Source organism: Lutra lutra, chromosome 11, assembly GCF_902655055.1.
Source record: "Lutra lutra chromosome 11, mLutLut1.2, whole genome shotgun sequence".
Taxonomy (NCBI): Eukaryota; Metazoa; Chordata; class Mammalia; order Carnivora; family Mustelidae; genus Lutra; species Lutra lutra.
In genome coordinates this window covers 48,947,184-48,969,822 of record NC_062288.1, presented here as the reverse complement: position 1 = coordinate 48,969,822, position 22,639 = coordinate 48,947,184, and the positions used below count along the sequence as shown (strand labels likewise).

Below are 22,639 nucleotides of genomic sequence, written 5' to 3'. Positions count from 1 at the left end.
AACCCTACTTGAGGCATCACTTCACTGTGGTCCCATGGAATCTTGTGCTTACCCCAGTTGCAGAATTGTCACATGGCATTATGCTCACCTGTTTTTTTCCCAGTCCTTCCTGATAGATTGCATGCAACTTGAGAGTAAGAGGGATCTTTCTTCATAATTTTAACCCCTATGCCTGGAATGATATCTGGTATATTCTAGATTTTTAAAAATTTAATATTTTTGTAGTGTTATGTTGGTAAGATTAGATGATGAAGGTACCAAACAGTGAACAATAAATGACCCACTACATTTTAGAAAGAGTAAATTATAACGTAGGCAGAGGAAAAGCAATGCATGGGAGGCTCTTCAGTACACGAGGATTTACCAAAGGGGCAGAAGGTGAATCTTCCCTTAGAACTCTGTGCTTTGCATTGCTGATGAATGTTCTCATTTCTACTTCCCACTCATTGCCTCTTTTACTGTTTTAAGAGCTACTTCTGACCAGTGCTCATTGCTTTGGAATGTTTCTGAACCACCCAGTGGGAAACCAAGGTGGATTTTTTAAAATAAAACTTAAAGATAGGGGCGCCTGGGTGGCTCAGTGGGTTAAAGCCTCTGCCTTCGGCTCAGGTCATGATCCCAGGGTTCTGGGATCGAGCCCCGCATTGGGCTCTCTGCTCAGCGGGGAGCCTGCTTCCTCCTCTCTCTGCCTGCCTCTCTGCCTACTTGTGATCTCCGTCTGTCAAATAAATAAAATCTTAAAAAAAAAAAAAAAAAAACTTAAAGATATCTGAGAAAAGGTAGAATAATTTCATGTAATTGCATAAAATTGTTTAGAAAGGAAAATTTCTTTCATAAATGTTACCATGGAAAAGTAGGCTAATGGGTATAAAATAATAATAGTAATAATTCTGATAATCATCATAATAATGACTGAAAATCTACTCATATGGTTGCACGTTGCTGTCAGAATTAGAGGATAATATCCCAAGTTATTTGCAGTTAACTCCCCTAATATGCTAAATAGGAGTTCATAATTATGCATAATTTTCTCTATTTCATGTCTCCTTTGATCAAACTTGAATAAGAAATACATTAAGCATACTGAGAGGATACATAGATTTGATTATTGAAAACTACCCAGTTGGTTACTGTAGTTTATTTTGAGGAAGTTAAGTGTACAAGCTCATGGAAATCGGAAAGTGATGAACTAGAAGAATAAGTTGATAATTGAGAGGTGCCCTGCCAGTACAATTAGGGATCACATATTGTGTTGAGTTGGAATGAATTTATTAAGAACTCAAGGAAACATCAAGCTGACTCAATGCTTCAGCATGACTTACTTTTTCAAGTTGGACTTCGGTCACAAGTGGAATTAGATTATTCTCTTGCCATAACCTGATAACTACTAGGAATAGAAGCTGCGTTCTTAGCACAATGTTTCTGCTCAGCAGTGTGATAAAAAGGGTACAGAGTTTTAACAGGTACCCCAGAATCAAATATATATATATATATGTGTATGTTTGCTATAAACAAACCCCCAATGCATAAGGGAGAGGGGAGAGAGGGAGAGAAAGAAAGAGAAGAAAGCAGGAGGGAGAGAGGGAGAGGGAGAGAAAGCGAGAGACCAAAACAAAGCAGTCCTTCAGGGGTGAAACATACAGCTCCTTTCCTTCACAGCCCACTCCCCACAGCACTGTGGAAGCTGACACAAGCTGTTCACCCTGGCGCCCTTTGAAAGAAGTTGTGAACTTGAACGTGGAACATATTTTTCCACAGTTGTGTTTTGAACGGGAATTAGCAAATTGCTTATTGTTGCTGTTGTTTTTGTATGTGTGTCCAGTAATTCTAAATTTTGAAATGTGGATAATTTTGTAAGGGTTGCAAGGATTTGATCTTTTACAACCTTTTACCTAAAACATTTCAGCAAAGCAAATTATCTGGAAGAGAAATGTAAAAATATTTTCACTTATTTGTTCCTATTAAGTGTGTGCACATGCACACACACACACACACACACACACACACACACACACAGAAGCAGAGAAGAAAAGCTGATCCACAGGACCCACTCTACTCAATCCCCTTTCAGTGAAAGACAGGAAGGGGCATTTAACAGAAACTCATAAAACAGTATTTCAGCATCAAGGGGAATCCTCGTGCAAATCATTAACAGCTGAAGGTTAGATTAACACGGCATTGATCATATCCTCTCCAAGGGACTAATTTCATTTTCTACAGCAGCAACAGGGACTTTCCACATCCTTAAAATACATAATTGGGAGAAAAAATGGTACTATACCATTTGTTAATCTGCTTGTGAGGAATTGCACTTAGGATAATAATTCCAAGTAGGCATGTGGTCTCTGACAAAAGAAATTGTAGAAATCAAAGTGAAACCATGAACATGTTTTTCCACTTTGCCCTTCATGTAATGGGAATGCTGTATGCAGACTTTGAGGGAAAACAATGTTTGTTTGAGGATCTCAATTTCATCATTACATAAAATTCAGAGTATCTTGAAGATTAGTAGTGTACTTAGTATATTGGTAGAAAAGATACATACTGTGTCTTTCAAATATTTATGTAAGGGAAAATATTTATCATAGACAAGATTCTATCTTGTTTATAAGCCTGTCAGACAGACGATGACCTGTAATAAAAGTCCATCTGTCCTAAGATCCAGATTCTGGGCAGACCTGCATCTGTTTTGCTCTTCTGGAGTCTAGTAGGCAGACTCTTCCTCGTTAGGATCTAGTTCTGAAGTTATAGACGGATATTTTTATTTGTCATAGTTAAATGAAGTGGAGCATATGTAGATAATTTGCTTTTCTATCAATTACTTGCATATGTGACTATAAAAATTAAACTTAACCAAATACTTACTAAATCTACTTTAAAAAAATGTATCTAAAACTTGTGAAATATCCTGCTACTGACTCGAATGCTAATGAGTGAAAAATAATCACAACTTTTTTTCCTGCTTATTTAGGCAGAACTCAATTTCCAATTCTTCATTAGAAAACCAGGACCTCAATTTGTTACTTCCTTCCAGTGTTTCTGCTTCCATAAATTGCATCCTCCCCAGAGAAATTTTATTCCTGATATAAATATCTACAGTATGTTTGTTTTTAATGGGTTCATTTAGTTTGTTGAAACAGCAGATTATAAATCAAATTGCAATAGGTTGAGGGATAATTTAAGTAGGTAAATTTTCAAATAAGTTGGGGACACTCCACTTTTAATACATATGGGTCCTTGCCAAATTTTAGTATGGAGCTAGCTCCACAATGTTGAACCATACGTATGCACCGTTTTACAGGCCATGACTGCCACGGAATTTTCCATTCCTGACAAGAAAGTTTGAATTCATTAAAAAAATATATATATTAAAGAGGAGGAAATTAAATTTCTTTAGAATACTTTGACTCCTTGGGGTGGGATTGGAGAATAAAGGAAAATTGTATACTGGGATTTTATACTAGACCGTAATATCACAGGCAGTACTGCCTTTGGCGATATCAGACTACTAACAAATCAGTGCCTGTCATTCTGGATGAGGACCTTAATAAATAGTTATTCATTGTTCAAGATAAGAGATAAATGCATTTATGTAATGTTAATAATGTTATTTTATTATTAATATTAACATCTCAGTGTAACTTTTTATTAACCCCCTCCGTAAAGAAAATATATTTTTAAAACTTACTGGTTTGTTCATGATATTTGCTGTAGAGAATGCTTCATTTCCTCTTAACATTTATCTCAAACTTTATAAATAGACTTTGTCTTTGTTGTTAATTGTGGAACTTCAGAGATTGGTATTAGACTAACCGTCCCTAATAATGCAAGCAAGCTTCCTTGTACTTACTCAATAGAGAAATGGAATTCTTAAGTAATTTACTTTTTGCATAGTAAAGAATGTAGCAAATTTGCTTCTTCCAAATTTGCCATGTTGTATTTATAAAGGTCTATGGTTTTTGTGGTTGTTGTAAAAGGAAATTAAGTGACTGCTTCATCAATGTAACGTCATTTCACAGTAAGAAATAGCAGTACAGATGTTATCTGTCTTTAGGAGGTAGAGGTTACGTTATGTATTCTGTTAATACTGAGCGAAAATCAATGTTCCACTAGATGGAGCAAAAGTGGCAGTAGCTTTACAGATAGGGCAAGTTCCTGGGCTAGGTTTAAGAGATTTTGAAATAATAAACAACAAAATTTATTGGAAAAGTCAGTATCTAACCGTTCAGCTGTATTTGTTTATAACTTTGTGAAGCTTGTAAGGAGATTTAGAATGATCCCATTCAAATATTGGTTTATTTTCTGATTTATGAGACAGGATTATTAGAAACAAAGATGTTCTACTGATTTGCTTCATTTTTGTGTTATCTGGCCAAATCAGACAGTACACACAGCTCTAAAGACAGTGATGTAATAGTATAAATTGGCAGATATCCGTGAGTACTGAGTAAAAAATTTCACTTCGAAAGTCGCTTTGAAATTTTAAGGTTACAATAAGAGCATTACATCAAATTTCACTTGATAAATGATTAGAGCATGGGAGTATTTGAGAATTAGAGAATTTTAGGGCCATTTTAGCCTAATTTTCTCATATCTTAAATTAACCCTGAGATTCTGAAGAGTGGACAGCATATTCAAAGTTAACTTTCTGCTTTTGGTGATGGGTACATTCATACTGAGATGACTTTGAGAACTGCATAGCTTTGTAATTCTCAATCTTCCATTAATATTTATTCCAATGCACTGATCATTTTTAAGTCTCAACTTTATAAATTATAATTTATGAACTAACTTCATCTTTTTAAAAACATCACAATCAGTCCAGGGATAGCAATTTAGTACCTCGCCAGATTTTACAGTAACTAAACATTGGCAGGATAATTTTCTAGTTTTGAGAGAAATGTTATTAAAGTGCTACCTTTCTTTTACCAAAGACTTACCTCAGATGCAAGAGAAAGTAACTATTTGAGGAGAAATCATGAAGAAGAAAGACAATGGGAGGAAAGCCTGTATAATGCAGGTTGTTGATTAGAGGATTCTCATGCCTCCTTATATTTAGGCCATTTTCTTTGTCTTGCATTCAAACTTATTGAGTAAAAAGGATCTAGGATTTTGTTATGCAAAGTCTCTCTGCCTCCCAAAATTTCATCTCCACGTGATAAAATAAGCTCACTACATTCATACATATTACATACGTCTCTTCCCACAGGATGGAGTTTAGAGAGTTGAAGTCTGAATTCCACAGTGCAGAGTCATATGCTGGGGGTCAGGGCTGGGAGAGGATGGAGGATTGGGAAGAAAAAGAGGAAGGAGCTTTGGTTTATGATTCAGGGTCTGGTGGGAACATTTTTGAAAATGTAGGTGCTATTTCCTGCAATCAAGGGCTTTCCAGAGCTTGATAATCATTTCCCAGATGTAACCCTTTGCTGAATTGTTTTTAGTTGTGGGTACTCCATGGCTGTTTTTTCCCATTTATGATGGAAGAGGATCATATTCATCTTGCTGATAGAAAGCAGGGAATTTAACTCCCACAGCTTTTCCCCTCTTTCCCTTTGCTTTGGGGAAGGTTTGGCTTCTTGCTAAAGTGTGAAAAAAAAGTCTTGACTGTAGTATGTCAGGCATATTTTAGCTCGATTTGTGTCAACCCTAATAAGTAAGTTGACAGAGTAATAAATTGGGTGTCTGCTCAAGACCTGGCACCTGTACAGGAAATAAAAAAGTATTTCAATTGCAGGCAGGTTCTCTTTGTTTTGTAAGTGGAAGTTTTCCAGGGACCCTCTTTTATTAAATCTTAGTATCTTTAAAGCCTATTTCAATTGTCCGTGGAACTGACAAAGGAGCTAGCACCTTTTAAAAAAAGATTCTGAATGGATGGAACATTGATGAGACAGGTGATTATGAGTGCCCTGTTCACCAATGTGTCCTCCTAGTCTCGTGTTGTACCAGCAGGCTCTTAACCTGAATTTATTGAATGATTCAGTGAACCCATAAATGGATCTGCTTTAACAGCATGTACTAAAGCTTAAGTAAAAAGCTATAGATTATTTCAACGTTCTGTTGTCCTTTCTGAGTTTTATTTTTTTCTTTCTGGATCAATTTTTTTTTTTTTTAAGATTTTATTTGACAGGCAGAGATCACAAGTAGGCAGAGAGGCAGGCAGAGAGAGAGGAGGAAGCAGGCTCCCTGCCGAGCAGTGAACCTGATGCAGGGCTGGATCCCAGGACCCTGAGATCATGACCTGAGCCGAAGGCAGAGGCTTTAACCCACTGAGCCACCCAGGCACCCCTGGATCAATCTTTTTTAAAAGGGTTATTGAGTGGGACAATTCTGTCCCTCAAGAGATATTTAGACATTTAATTATAATAACTAGTTTGAAGGGCTCTATCTAGTAAATAGAAATACAGGGGCACAGCTGGGTGGCTCAGTCAATTAAGCATCTGACTCTTGGTTTCAGCTCAGGTCATGATCTCAGGTGGTGGGATTAGCCCTCCATAGAGCTCTGTGTTCAGTGAGGAGGAGTCTGCTTGGACTTCTTTCTCTCCCATTCCCTCTGCCCCTCCCCACTCCCTTTCTCTCTCCCTCTCCCTCTCTCTAAAATAAATAAATCTTAAAAAAAAAAAAAAAATGGAGACCCAGGGATGCTGTTGAGCATTCCACAATTCACAGGACAAGCCCTCACAACAAAGAATTATGTGGCCCAAATGGGAATAATACCAAAGTTTAGAATCCCTATTTTAGAAAAAATGATTAGATTTAACCAAACAAAATTGATATTATTCACTGTTTTTTTACCTAAAAGTTGAATTTTATATGGTTAATCCTATAAATGGATAATAGGGAGCAATTTTAAGATTTCATAATTTGAGTAACTCCAGCGAACAGGCCCCAACAACAAAGAACAATCTTGAATAAATGTCAGCAATGACACTGTTAAGAAGCCATTATCTAAATATATAAAAGTTGCCAACCAAGCTGACATGCTTTAAGATAAAATTTGTTCTATCCCCCACCTTGATAAATGTTGTGTATTAGTTTGTCATGATTGCAAATCTGCTTTTTAACTTCACTCAAGTGAAGTTGCTTTGATATAAGAGTAAATTTCTTTACATTGAGGAAGCCTTGTCAGGACAGTGTCATTATAATTGCTGTGCTACTGAGTGCTTTCAATATAAACATGTAATATAACAGATATTTAAACTTTAACTATCAAGAATTTGGGAGGACTTAAAGTCCTTTAAGAAGGAGAAATGAGAAAGAAAGGAGAAATAAGAAGGAGAACATAAAGAAAATGTTCAGCTTGCACAAGGCTATTCTTTGCTGACCTAAATCTCTCACTGAAGACCATGGGACATTTGCTCCTGCCATGGTGAGGCTACTCTTTGCTGGCAGTGGTAGAAACTGCGGTGGCCCCATGAGAGAAATCATCTTGCCTACCAACACTGGTGCCTTTGTTCTGCCAGCCCTGTGCTCTAGCAACAGGGACTTTCAATTTGTGCTGGCAGCTAGACATCAGCTCTTGGTTGCCTCTGCTCATTCTTCCAAGAATCAACCCGTAGAAAGGTTTCACTAAATCTGGACTTTCTTTCTTCCATCTCCCTTTTGCTTAAAACAATAGGTCTACTTAATCTGTTACTGGTTTGGAGTTTTTATTTCTTTATTGACTTATTAAGAGGCATGATCCTGTATGCTACTGGCTTGTGGAATATTATTATTATAAATTATAATTCCCACAGTAACCTGCCTTAAATAAATTATTAGCAAAGACAGTCTCTGAGCATAATTTGCCATAAAGACAATAATAAATAACATGGATAACAAATTGGATTCCTCAGAGTTCCAGAACAGTTGTGGGAGCCCCTGGCCCACAGCCTGTTCTATCTCATGACAGACCCCAAACACTTATATGTGAACATTCCAGAATGCTTGTCCTAGTTCTGTCTGCATATCTAAAAACCAAGGATTACCTTGTCATATCTAGTTTACACACCTGCATAGGTTGGCTCTGTGGAGGACTGGACCAGGAAGGAGGCCCATGCAGGTCCTACAAGCAGCTTAGAGCCCTTTTGATAGGGATTCTGAAATATCCAGGGCATGGTCTAGGTTGTGACAGGAGTTCTGCCTAGGCATTTCCATTTGGTCAAGACTCTCACTTAGGGACAAAACTGCTATTTCTAGCCATATAATTGTTGGAGAAGATCATTGAGAGAATGTGCCCACTGGATGACCCTCGTACTTGGACTCAGGCAATCAGAGTCTCCTTTCTTCTCCCCTGTCCTTGGAATGTATATTCTGCTACTCTTCCCTCACTAGCTGCTGTTTTAAGGATGAAGCCTAAGAGAGAGTAAGATGTTGAGATCATCTGGACTGAATATATGACCAGCAGGCAGGTATAGAGATCTACTTACCTTGAGGCTGCCCAAGCCCAGCCTTCTGTGTAAGTTTCCTTGCTTATTAAAACTACCACCCACCATTCTGGATTGGTTTGCCTCTTTCTTTGGTTTCTCTTTACTCTCCATATAGAGGGGCCAGTTTAAGAACCAACAATTATAAAAAATTGAAAATTGGGTTCTAAGATCTGATAATGTGTAGTCCTTTTCAAAAATGTAGGCATTTGACATTTCTGTTCATTATTTGTATTGCTATTGTGAAGTAACACAGCATTTTATGTTACAGATTAATAACTTGAAGCAGGCAACACATAAGACAATTTTAACATTATTACATCATAGTTATAGTCATATCATAAGGTTAAAAGTAATTCATAGATACTCACTACGTAGAGGGCAATACTTCTAAAATGGTGAATTGTAATAATAGACTAATTTGAGTTTCTTCTTTAGCTTTTATTTAAAATTAGAATGTTTAACAATTTCATCATTTGTTCATGGTTTATAAATGAATCTTTATTAAATAGAATGATTAATCTATTTTTACATTTTTTCAGTCTCACATTTTTTTTTTTAAATTTTTTTTTTATTTTTTTTTCAGCATAACAGTATTCATTATTTTTGCACCACACCCAGTGCTCCATGCAATTCGTGCCCTCTACAATACCCACCACCTGGTGCCCCCAACCTCCCACCCCCCACCCCTTCAAAATTCTCAGATCATTTTTCAGAGTCCATAGTCTCTCATGGTTCACCTCCCCTTCCAATTTCCCTCAACTCCCTTCTCCTCTCCAACTCCCCTTGTCCTCCATGCTATTTGTTATGTTCCACAAATAAGTGAAACCATATAATAATTGACTCTCTCTGCTTGACTTATTTCACTCAGCATAATCTCTTCCAGTCCCGTCCATGTTGCTACAAAACTTGGGGATTCATCCTTTCTTTCTTTCTTTTTTTTTTTTTACAGCTTTATAAACATATATTTTTATCCCCAGGGGTACAGGTCTGCGAATCGCCAGGTTTACACACTTCACAACACTAACCATAGCACACACCTTCCCCGATATCCATAACCCCACCCCCTCTCCCAACACCCTCCCCCCATCAACCCTCAGTTTGTTTTGTGAGATTAAGAGTCACTTATGGTTTGTCTCCCTCCCAATCCCATCTTGTTTCATTTACTCTTCTCCTACCCCCTCGACCCCCCATGTTGCATCTCCTCTCCCTCATATCAAGGAGATCATATGATAGTTGTCTTTCTCCGATTGACTTATTTCGCTAAGCATGATACCCTCTAGTTCCATCCACGTCGTCGCAAATGGCAAGATTTCATTTCTTTTGATGGCTGCATAGTATTCCATTGTGTATATATACCACATCTTCTTTATCCATTCGTCTGTTGATGGACATCTAGGTTCTTTCCATAGTTTGGCTATTGTAGACATTGCTGCTATAAACATTCGGGTGCATGTGCCCCTTCGGATCACTATGTTTGTATCTTTAGGGTAAATACCCAGCAGTGCAATTGCAGGGTCATAGGGTAGTTCTATTTTCAACATTTTGAGGAACCTCCATGCTGTTTTCCAGAGTGGTTGCACCAGCTTGCATTCCCACCAACAGTGTAGGAGGGTTCCCCTTTCTCCGCATCCTCGCCAGCATCTGTCATTTCCTGACTTGTTAATTTTAGCCATTCTGACTGGTGTGAGGTGATATCTCATGGTGGTTTTGATTTGTATTTCCCTGATGCCGAGTGATATGGAGCACTTTTTCATGTGTCTGTTGGCCATCTGGATGTCTTCTTTGCAGAAATGTCTGTTCATGTCCTCTGCCCATTTCTTGATTGGATTATTTGTTCTTTGGGTGTTGAGTTTGCTAAGTTCTTTATAGATTTTGGACACTAGCCCTTTATCTGATATGTCGTTTGCAAATATCTTCTCCCATTCTGTCAGTTGTCTTTTGGTTTTGTTCACTGTTTCCTTTGCTGTGCAAAAGCTTTTGATCTTGATAAAATCCCAAAAGTTCATTTTTGCCCTTGCTTCCCTTGCCTTTGGTGATGTTCCTAGGAAGATGTTGCTGCGGCTGACGTCGAAGAGGTTGCTGCCTGTGTTTTCCTCGAGGATTTTGATGGATTCCTTTCTCACATTGAGATCCTTTATCCATTTTGAGTCTATTTTCGTGTGTGGTGTAAGGAAATGATCCAATTTCATTTTTCTGCATGTGGCTGTCCAATTTTCCCAACACCATTTATTGAAGAGGCTGTCTTTGTTCCATTGGACATTCTTTCCTGCTTTGTCGAAGATGAGTTGACCATAGAGTTGAGGGTCCATTTCTGGGCTCTCTATTCTGTTCCATTGATCTATGTGTCTGTTTTTGTGCCAGTACCATGCTGTCTTGATGATGACAGCTTTGTAATAGAGCTTGAAGTCCGGAATTGTGATGCCACCAACTTTGGCTTTCTTTTTCAATATTCCTTTGGCTATTCGAGGTCTTTTCTGGTTCCATATAAATTTTAGGATTATTTGTTCCATTTCTTTGAAAAAAATGGATGGTACTTTGATAGGAATTGCATTAAATGTGTAGATTGCTTTAGGTAGCATAGACATTTTCACAATATTTATTCTTCCAATCCAGGAGCATGGAACATTTTTCCATTTCTTTGTGTCTTCCTCAATTTCTTTCATGAGTACTTTATAGTTTTCTGAGTATAGATTCTTAGTCTCTTTGGTTAGGTTTATTCCTAGGTATCTTATAGTTTTGGGTGCAATTGTAAATGGAATGGACTCCTTAATTTCTCTTTCTTCTGTCTTGTTGTTGGTGTAGAGAAGTGCAACTGATTTCTGTGCATTGATTTTATATCCTGACACTTTACTGAATTCCTGTACAAGTTCTAGCAGTTTTGGAGTGGAGTCTTTTGGGTTTTCCACATAGAGTATCATATCATCTGCGAAGAGTGATAGTTTGACTTCTTCTTTGCCGATTTGGATGCCTTTAATTTCCTTTTGTTGTCTGATTGCTGAGGCTAGGACTTCTAGTACTATGTTGAATAGCAGTGGTGATAACGGACATCCCTGCCGTGTTCCTGACCTTAGCGGAAAAGCTTTCAGTTTTTCTCCATTGAGAATGATATTTGCGGTGGGTTTTTCATAGATGGCTTTGATAATATTGAGGTATGTGCCCTCTATCCCTACACTTTGAAGAGTTTTGATCAGGAAGGGATGCTGTACTTTGTCAAATGCTTTTTCAGCATCTATGGAGAGTATCATATGGTTCTTGTTCTTTCTTTTATTAATGTGTTGTATCACATTGATTGATTTGCGGATGTTGAACCAACCTTGCAGCCCTGGAATAAATCCCACTTGGTCGTGGTGAATAATCCTTTTAACGTACTGTTGAATCCTATTGGCTAGTATTTTGGCGAGAATTTTTGCATCTGTGTTCATCAAGGATATTGGTCTGTAGTTCTCTTTTTGTTGGGATCCTTGTCTGGTTTTGGGATCAAGGTGATGCTGGCCTCATAAAATGAGTTTGGAAGTTTTCCTTCTATTGCTATTTTTTGGAACAGTTTCAGAAGAATAGGAATTAGTTCTTCTTTAAATGTTTGGTAGAATTCCCCCGGGAAGCCGTCTGGCCCTGGGCTTTTGTTTGTTTGGAGATTTTTGATGACTGTTTCAATCTCCTTACTGGTTATGGGTCTGTTCAGGCTTTCTATTTCTTCCTGGTTCAGTTGTGGTAGTTTATATGTCTCTAGGAATGCATCCATTTCTTCCAGATTGTCAAATTTGTTGGCGTAGAGTTGCTCATAGTATGTTCTTATAATTGTCTGTATTTCTTTGGTGTTCGTTGTGATCTCTCCTCTTTCATTCATGATTTTATTTATTTGGGTCCTCTCTCTTTTCTTTTTGATAAGTCTGGCCAGGGGTTTATCAATCTTATTAATTCTTTCAAAGAACCAGCTCCTAGTTTCGTTGATTTGTTCTATTGTTTTTTTGGTTTCTATTTCATTGATTTCTGCTCTGATCTTTATGATTTCTCTTCTCCTGCTGGGTTTAGGGTTTCTTTCTTGTTCTTTCTCCAGCTCCTTTAGGTGTAGGGTTAGGTTGTGTACCTGAGACCTTTCTTGTTTCTTGAGAAAGGCTTGTACCGCTATATATTTTCCTCTCAGGACTGCCTTTGTTGTGTCCCACAGATTCTGAACTGTTGTGTTTTCATTATCATTTGTTTCCATAATTTTTTTCAATTCTTCTTTGATTTCCTGGTTGACCCATTCATTCTTTAGAAGGATGCAGTTTAGTCTCCATGTATTTGGGTTCTTTCCAAATTTCCTCTTGTTATTGAGTTCTAGCTTTAGAGCATTGTGGTCTGAAAATATGCAGGGAATGATCCCAATCTTTTGATACCGGTTGAGACTTGATTTAGGACCAAGAATGTGATCTATTCTGGAGAACGTTCCATGTGCACTAGAGAAGAATGTGTATTCTGTTGCTTTGGGATGAAATGTTCTGAATATATCTGTGATGTCCATCTGGTCCAATGTGTCATTTAAGGCTTTGATTTCCTTGTTGATCTTTTGCTTGGATGATCTGTCCATTTCAGTGAGGGGAGTGTTAAAATCCCCTACTATTATTGTATTCTTGTCGATGTGTTTCTTTGATTTTGTTATTAATTGGTTTATATAGTTGGCTGCTCCCACGTTAGGGGCATAGATATTTAAAATTGTTAGATCTTCTTGTTGGACAGTTCCTTTGAGTATGATATAGTGTCCTTCCTCATCTCTTATTATAATCTTTGGCTTAAAATCTAATTGATCTGATATAAGGATTGCCACTCCTGCTTTCTTCTGATGTCCATTAGCATGGTAAATTCTTTTCCACCCCCTCACTTTAAACCTGGAGGTGTCTTCGGGTGTAAGATGAGTTTCTTGTAGGCAACATATAGATGGTTTTTGTTTTTTTATCCATTCTGATACCCTGTGTCTTTTGATTGGGGCATTTAGCCCATTAACATTCAGGGTAAGTATTGAGAGATATGAATTTAGTGCCATTGAATTGCCTGTAAGGTGACTGTTATTGTATATTGTCTCTGTTTCTTTCTGATCTACTACTTTGAGGGTCTCTCTTTGCTTAGAGGACCCCTTTCAATATTTCCTGTAGAGCTGGTTTGGTATTTGCAAATTCTTTCAGTTTTTGTTTGTCCTGGAAGCTTTTAATCTCTCCGTCTATTTTCAATGATAGCCTAGCTGGATATAGTATTCTTGGCTGCATGTTTTTCTCATTTAGTACTCTGAATATATCATGCCAGCTCTTTCTGGCCTGCCAGGTCTCTGTGGATAAGTCTGCTGCCAATCTAATATTTTTACCATTGTACGTTACAGACTTCTTTTCCCGGGCTGCTTTCAGGATCTTTTCTTTGTCACTAAGACTTGTCAATTTTACTATTAGGTGACGGGGTGTAGACCTATTCTTATTGATTTTGAGGGGGGTTCTCTGAACCTCCTGGATTTTGATGCTTGTTCCCTTTGCCATATTGGGGAAATTCTCTCCAATAATTCTCTCCAATATACCTTCTGCTCCCCTCTCCGTTTCCTCTTCTTCTGGAATCCCAATTATTCTAATGTTGTTTCGTCTTATGGTGTCACTTATCTCTCGAATTCTCCCCTCGTGGTCCAGTAGCTGTTTGTCCCTCTTTTGCTCAGCTTCTTTATTCTCTGTCATTTGGTCTTCTATATCGCTAATTCTTTCTTCTGCCTCATTTATCCTAGCAGTGAGAGCCTCCATTTTTGATTGCACCTCATTAATAGCTTTTTTGATTTCAACTTGGTTAGATTTTAGTTCTTTTATTTCTCCAGAAAGGGCTTTTATATCTCCCGAGAGGGTTGCTTTAATATCTTCCATGCCTTTTTCAAGCCCGGCTAGAACCTTGAGAATCATCATTCTGAACTCTATATCTGACATATTACCAATGTCTGTATTGATTAGGTCCCTAGCCTTTGGTATTGCCTCTTGTTCTTTTTTTTGTTGTGAATTTTTCCGCCTTGTCATTTTGTCCAGATAAGAGTTTATGAAGGAGCAAGTAAAATACTAAAAGGGTGGCAACAACCCCAGGAAAATATGCTTTAGCCAAATCAGAAGAGATCCTGAATTGTGAGGGGGGAGAAAGGGGATAAAAAGGGGTTCAGAAAGAAAGAAAAAAAAAAAAAACTATTAAAAAAAAGAAAGCCGATAAAGAAAAAAATATAAAAAGAGGAAAAAATATATATATATTAGATAAACTATTTAAAAAACGTTAAAAAAAAGAAAATGGTAAAAGTTAAAAAAAATTTAGCAGAAGAAGAGAAAAAGAAAAAAAAATTGAAAAAGAAAAAAAAATTAAATTAACTGCAAGGCTAAAAAATCATGGGGAGAAAGCCATGAGTTCCGTGCTTTGCTTTCTTCTCCTCTGGAATTCCGCCGTTCTCCTTGGTAGGTGAACTTGGTCCTGGCTGGGTTTCCCGTAGATCTTCTGGGGGAGGGGCCCGTTGTAGTGATTCTCAAGCGTCTTTGCCCCAGGCGGAGTTGCACCGCACTTACCCGGGGCCGCGCTGAGTCATCCGCTCGGGTTCGCTTTCGGGAGCTTTTGTTCCCTGAGCGCTTTCCGTAGAGTCCGGAGGACGGGAATAAAGATGGCGGCCTCCCGGTCTCCGGCCCGGAGGAGCCGAGAGCCCGGGGCCCCACTCCTCAGTGCGCCCTCAGAGAACAGTGCCAAATGACTCTCGTCACCCTGGCCTCCGGCCGCGCTCCGAGCCGACCGAGCCTGCGACCGGTTCAAGGCAACCCTGAGCTGAGAGTCACTCCTCGGCTCTGTCTCTGCAGCCGGCTTCCCCGTTCTAATACCGGTAAGCTCTGCGACACTGAGACACCCCCGATCCTTCTGCGACCCTGCGGGACCTGAGGCCGCGCTTACCCCGCCTGGGCTTCACCCCAGTTAAGCCTCTGGAGCGATGTCCCTCAGCAGAACAGACTTTTAAAAGTCCTGATTTTGCTCCGTTGCTCCGCCGCTCGCCGGGAGCCGGCCCCTCCCCCCGCGGTCTATCTTCCCGTCGCTTTGGATTCACTTCTCCGCCAGTCCTACCTTGCAGAAAGTGGTTGATTTTCTGTTTCTGGAATTGCTGTTCTTCTTCTCTTCAATCTCCCGTTGGATTTGTAGGTGTTTGCAATCTTTAGATAAGCTATTTAGCTGATCTCCCGCTACCCGAAGTAGTCTCAGCCTGCTACTTCTCCGCCATCTTGACTCCTCCTATTTTTACATTTTTTAAAAAAGATTTTATTTATTTATTTGAGAGAGAGTGAGTGTGAGAGAGCTGAGAGGCGGGAAGGTCAGAGGGAGAAGCGGACTCCCTGTGGAGCTGGGAGCCCAATGTGGGACTCTATCCAGGGACTCGGGGATCATGACCTGAGCTGAAGGCAGTTGCTTAACCAAGTGAGCCACTCCGGCGCCCTATTTTACATATTAATGATACATATAAAGAAAAAGTCCATTCAACCAAACTTATAGAAGTGATAAAGGAATGATTAGTTTAAACTTAAATTTGATTACAGATAATTTCAAGAGAAAATGCTACACTTAATAAAATTGAAGTATATGATGTATTTTTGAGGAAGTTCTTGAAATCATAATGTATAGAAACTTGGTAGCATAGGTGATAATACATATTCTGGTGTCTGCATTTTAAAAACAATTACTTCTTTTAACTAGTTTTGAAAAAAAAATTTTTTAAAGATTTAATTTATTTGAGAGAGAGAAAGTATGCGAGAGATAGAATAAATAGAGGAGAGAGGCAGAGGGAGTGGGAGAAGCAGACTCCACTGAGCAGGGAGCCCAGCGCAGGGGTCCATTCCAGCACTGTGGGATTATAACCCGAGCCCAGGGCAGACGCTTAACCAACTGAGCCACCCAGGCATCCCTAAAAAAGATGTTTTAAAATAGATGTCTACTTGACATATAGTGTTTTATAATTGCTTCAGGTGTATCACATAGTGATTGTGTAGTTCTGTACATTATGCCGTGCTACCGTGATAAGTGTAGTTACCATCTATCTCCATACAGTTATTACAGTATTATTGACTGTATTTCCTATGCTTTAGTTTTCATCCCCCTGACTTATTTATTTTATAACTAGAAGTTTATACCTCTCAATCCCCTTTACCTTCACCTATTTCACCCCACACCCCCTCACCCCCCAACTGCCACTGCTGGCAACCACTGGTTTGTTTTCTGTATTTATGAATCTTTTTAAAATTTTTTTTTATTTTCTTTTTTAGATTCCACATATAAGCGAAATAATGTAGTATTTGTCTTTCTCTATCTAATTCATTAAGCATTGTCCCTCTAGGTCTATCTGTGTTGTCCCAAATGGCAAGATTTCATTCTTTTTATGGTGCTGTAGTAGTCCATTGTATGTATTTGCCACAATAAAAAAAAATTATTTATTTGAGAGAGACAGCAGAGTGAGAGAGCGCGCTTAGGTGGGGTGGGGACGGGCAAAGGGAGAGGGAGAACCTGACTATCCATTAAGCAGGTAGCCCCATGCAGGGCTCAGTTCCAGGACCTTGGGATTATGACCTGAGCCAAAGGCAGATGCTTAACCAACTGAGCCAACCAGGTGTCCCTATATAGCACATCATGTTTATCCATTCTCTTTTGATGGACACCTGGGTCGTTTCCATCTTTTCTATTGAAAGTAAAACTGCAGTAAACAAAGGGATACATACGTGTTTTCAGATTACTGTTTTCATTTTCTTTCGTGAGTATCCAACAATGGACTTACTAGATCATATGGAATTTCCATTTTAATTTTTTGAAGAGGCTCCATACTTTGTTTTACAGGGGCTGCACCAAATTATATTCCTGTCAATACTACACGAAGGTTCCCTTTTCTCCACATCCTCGCCAGTACCAATTGTTTATTGTCTTCTCAATAATAGCAGTCTGAGGGATGCCTGCGTGGTTCAGTTGGTTAAGCATCTGCCTTCAGCTCAGGTCATGATCCCAGGATTCTGGGATCAAGCCCTACGTCCACATTGGGCTCCTTGCTCAGCAGGGAACCTGCTTCTCCCTCTACCTGCCCCTCCCCCTGCTTGTGCTCTCTCTCTCTCTCTCTCTCTCTCTCTGACAACTAAATAAGTAAAGTCTTAAAAAAAATAGCACTCTGGTGTAATGTGATACCTATTGTGCTAAGTAGGTTTTTATAATTTATAAGAAAACATTATTCCCTTTTATCTTGAGAGTTGTAATTTATATTACTACAAGAATTATTGAAATGCTATGAAAGTCCAACTTTTGATCCTAACTATAACATCTAAAAACATAAAAGTATGTGTATATGTGTGTGTGCAAAAGAAAGAAGGAGGGAATAGAGAGAAATAAAGAGAATAGTTAACCAGAAGCAACTTTAGTCTAAAGGCAAATTTTATGGGATTAACATATTTTAAGGGAGTAGGCATTTCTGCAGTCCCCTTTAAACTTTATACCTTTTATACTTCCTTTAAAAAGCACCCTTATTGTACTCTTCATTAAGATGTGGAAATGAAAGTCACAGAAAATAAGTTGTAGTTTTGTCAAATTTATGTTGTATGGCTTCCATGGAATTATTTTAAGAGACATTTAAAAAAGGAATGGCATCCTAAATTCTATGAAACTGAGAGTGTAAATAGTTGGCATCCATGATAACTATGAGGCAGCATGTGAAATTGGGCCTTTTAAAAGGTATGATAGAACAGTGAGAAAAAAAAGAAGAGAGAAAGAATTTTATTTTTCTATTTGAATACCCTAAGTTTTTAAAAAAGATTTTATTTATTTATTTGACAGAGATCACAAGTAGGCAGAGAGGCAGGCAGAGAGGGGGCGGGGAAGCAGGATCCCCACTAAGCAGAGAGCCTGATGTGGGGCTCCATCCCAGGACCCTGGGATCATGACCTGAGCTGAAGGCAGAGGCTTTAACCCACTGAGCCACCAGGCGCCCGAATACCCTAATTTTTAAATGTTACCTAAAATGTTTTAACATGGTTTTACACTTAAAATGTGGTATAATCATTGTGTGTGAATTTTATTTTTCCAGCTTGTTTTCTAGGAGCATCGAACTGACGACTTACATTTATATCTGGGAGAACTATAGGCTCATCAGTTTGCCTTGGCATTCTCCATGGACTTGGTATTTAACTTTCTTAGGAGTTGATTTTGGCTACTACTGGTTCCATCGCATGGCCCATGGTAAGTTGAAAATTAAGGTTTTATTGATAATGCCTGTTGAATTGTATTTTAGTCATAGTAGGTATTCAGTAAATATTGAATGAACGAATAAATGAATAACATGGCTTATTTTATAGCATATAAAGATTAATGGTAAAAGTTGAGTTTGAAATTTAAGTGGAAACAATCTGGTCATTTTTGAAAAAAAGTGCAATTATTAGAGATACATTTTTCACGCCACTTGTATCTAACTTGTAAAAAAGTTAAGAAAGGGATGGCTGTAACATTGCTTTTTAATATACTGCCTTCCATTTTTCTTATTATGACATCCTTGGAAGAGTCTCCAGACTCTTGCATGTAATACAAAACTTCATATCACAATTATCAGTGGTCATTCAGAAGAGCTCTGAATCCTAGGTAATGTGTGCTGTCATACGTAAGCTAGAGTCAAGTTCTTGGCAGTAATTCCACATTGCAAATGAAAATGCAGTCATCTAGGTACTAACTGTAATGCATTTCAGTATTGCCATAGTTTTGCAAAATTTCTCATCTAATTCAAAGCCCTCTTACAGTACTGGTTCACTCAATCTGCTTTTTGGGACTCTTGGCTGTATGTTCCAAAGAAATGTTTTGTTATGAAAAGGGAAATGAAAGAACAAGAAACAGTCTAAACCTCTGTAGGGTTAAGTAGAGGTTGGAGAATGATTGTAAAGGTAAGGGGAGCAAGTGGCCTCTAAGGAGGAAGAAGGCATGCAAAAGCATTTCTGAAGGGAAACGGAGGAAAGTGCTAATTTTGGAAACCTACCTAAGAGTAGAACTGAGCATTTCAGTGGGTGGTTGGGTTGAGTGGGTGGGGAGGAAGGAAGGAAAAGGAAGAAATCTGGAATAATAATAAAAACTAGATGGGAGATGGCAAGAAGAGACCTGAAATCAGGGTGAATAACCGAGCAATGTGTGTAGGAGTATGGTGACCAAACATCCTTCCTAAAAGAGGATGAAGGAAATAGGAGCAACATAGGCAAACTATGCTTAAGGCACTGAAATTTTAAATGCAGCATTATTTTTGTTAAGTACTTTGAACATGTACATATAATGAAACTATCAAGAATGTTAATTCATTAAAACAATTTGAAGGGAACATACAAACTAGAAAAAAAGTTACTTATTTTGTGTGTGTGTAATAACCTTTGTCTTGGAAAATAATGGGTCAGCCCCTGACATCATTTCCTTGAGTATAAATGTGAGAGGATACTCCCAAATTGAACATGACTAGGAGTAAAATATGGTCATGTAGTAAACTTTGTATTTTATTTCAAAATAGTAGTTTCTCTGTAAAATAAACCCATTGGCAAGCTTCCTCATTTTCTATGCAGCAAATGGGTAATGTAGAAAGCATACATTGTATTACTTAATTTCTAAGACCACGCTGTCCTGTACTCATGTGTTTGTGTGGGAAATCTGTAAATTTGCTTAATCTTTAAAAGCCCATTATAAGAGGAAACAAAGAACCAACAAAAATATTACCAAGTATAAAACTTTTAAAAATATGTTGATTGTTAAGTACTCTCAGTTAGGGAAGAACAATAAAGTAAAATAATACATTAAATACATGGAATCCGGGCTGTTTAAAGTATGCTTCCCATTAGAAAACTTTGAACGAACTCCAGTGGAGACAGGCATTAAAAAAAAATCTGAGAACCTTCTGGAAAAACACTCACCACCTTGAGGCTATGAAGTCTAATCTAAGTTCAAAGGCTTTTGACTTGTGAAGGAAAGCTCATAGGAAAAAAATAAATTAGTAGTTGAATGTGTCAACCTTCAATATGATAGCTGACTTTTAAATTTTATGTGATAATGTAAAATATTAAAATGGATTTTTAGAAATCTAGAAGTACACAGGAGTAAGAAGAACTTATAATACCAAATTTCTTGAGCCTCTTGGGTTACTATGCTCATACTGATTAATTAGTCAAATTTATGTAATGGAGAAGTTTGAAGACTTCTAAATTCTAATGTTGTCATAAAATATAATAAGAAAAAGCCCCTTTCCTACTTAATGTGTTACTTTCTTTTCACTACTTGCAATAAAATAATAAATTAAAAATGCATTCCACATTTGTTGATATGTTAAATGCTATGAGTTTTGAAGAAACAATATATACTTTTTATTTTTACATGTATATAATCTACTTCTTTAATAGCCCAAATTACTTTTAGGGTTTTTGTTGTTGTTGTTGTTTTGTTGTTATTTGCTTTGCATAAATGTAGAATTTTCTCACATTAAGGGTATGGAAAAGAGTTAATTCTCAAAAACTTGAATTTGATTTCTATTCCTGTACAAAAGAACAAAAGGATATTTGAGTCTCTTATGTTATCTAAATTTCATTCCCTTTTCCTCTGGGATGATGAGAAGTGAATTGCTAATTATGGTCAACTTACAGAAAAAGAGAGGAACACAAAAATTTCTATAGAGTGCCTTGACATCATTAGAAAGAAATGTAAAATGACAAATTTAAATAGGTCTTAAATTAAAGGAGTTTCTGGCACGCTTGGTCTCCAGTACAAAAGGATGCATTATTTTTCTGTCTTTCCTATTAGTTATACTAACCATGTAAAAAATCGAGTAAAGGTTTTTAAAGGGACACTTAAAATGTAAATGATTACTACTTAGAAGGAGCAAGAATGAGCTTTCCTGAGTGCTGGTCATGAACTTTACCTTGTCTTGGGTGGTGGCTATACATGAGTGCATGTACTTGTAAGAAATATGTTAAGTTGTGAACTTAAAATTTACATACTTTATCTATAGTTCAGAAAAAACGTTAAATTAGTAAGCAATCCCACCAATATGATTTCTTAGTGAATAGTTTGAAGTCAGAGTGATACAATGGTTAACCCAATTCAGAAATAAGAACCAAGAAATTATTATTTGTGACTAAGCATAAATATGAGGTGGATCCTACAGATGTTTTCCTTTGCAAGCTCACTTGATGTTAGTTAGACTTTGTCAACTTAAAAGATTGGAGGGATACTACAGAGCCAGAACAGCAGGGACTTTGTTCCACATCCAGAGTGCTGTTTTTCATGTGGCACTTAGCAGATTGGTGCCCAGGGATCTTGGTAGTATTCATCCCATAGTTTAGTTATAGCCTATAACTTTTGGTAAGATCCTTTGCCCTCCAGGGGACCACATCAGAGGACTGCCTGTAATGTACACCCTCTGGGGTCTGTATACTCTACCAGGTCTTTCTGTCTCCACCAGAGTTCCTATGGTAGCCACAACCTCTCAAAAGATGTCTGACTCAGACTTGGCAGTTACGGGGGAAAGGGGATTTTCCTAAATTTATACATGCCTGCTTTGTTCATTCTTTCTCACCTCCATAGGAAATAACTGTGTTCATAGGTGCTACTTCTGTACCACTGAACTACTCCCTGTTTCTTTCTTTTAGTAGTTAACTTCTTTTTTTTTAATCAATTAATAATTCTTTATATTAACTTTCTCTTTTTCAAATTACTGGTGGGTTTTGTCTCCTGATTGGACTCTGACTGATAAGGCCAATCTCCCCACATATTATATAGGGTTGCAAATTGAAGTTCACCCTGACTATACCTTTAATATTCCATTCTGAGGCATTGATTACATACTTAGGCTATAATACAATTTAGTTCATTTCTGAAATAAGGATGTTCATCTATAAAATTGTTATAATAAGAATCTATAAAGTCCCCTCAAACTCTCATTCTTTTACTGAGCAAGTAAACGGTATAGTTGTTTCTCTTTGTCGCTTTCTGTATCTAAACAAGGTGAGTGATCATAATTTTTGTGTAATTAATTACATTCATTCCTGCAGTTTTATTGTAATTAAGTGGACCTCTGTGGATGATTTCTTAAACTTCAGGGTTTTTTCATTCCTTTCTGACTTTTAACAGAAGTTGAATTTAGACCATCTTTACTTCCACCCCTGTTTATAAAATAAGCAGATGTATTGATTAAAAATAATTTTATTTTCTGATAGTGAGGACTTTGGTCT

At 37.7% G+C, this 22,639-nt stretch overlaps 1 protein-coding gene across 1 annotated transcript in view; it reads left to right on the top strand.

Annotated features, from left to right (window-relative positions):
- AGMO (alkylglycerol monooxygenase) overlaps nucleotides 1-22,639 on the top strand; it is a 345,430-nt gene that overhangs the window by 2,852 nt on the left and 319,939 nt on the right. Inside the window, 1 exon segment of the mRNA XM_047695592.1 lies at nucleotides 18,481-18,632. Coding sequence (XP_047551548.1) covers nucleotides 18,481-18,632 — 152 coding nt within the window.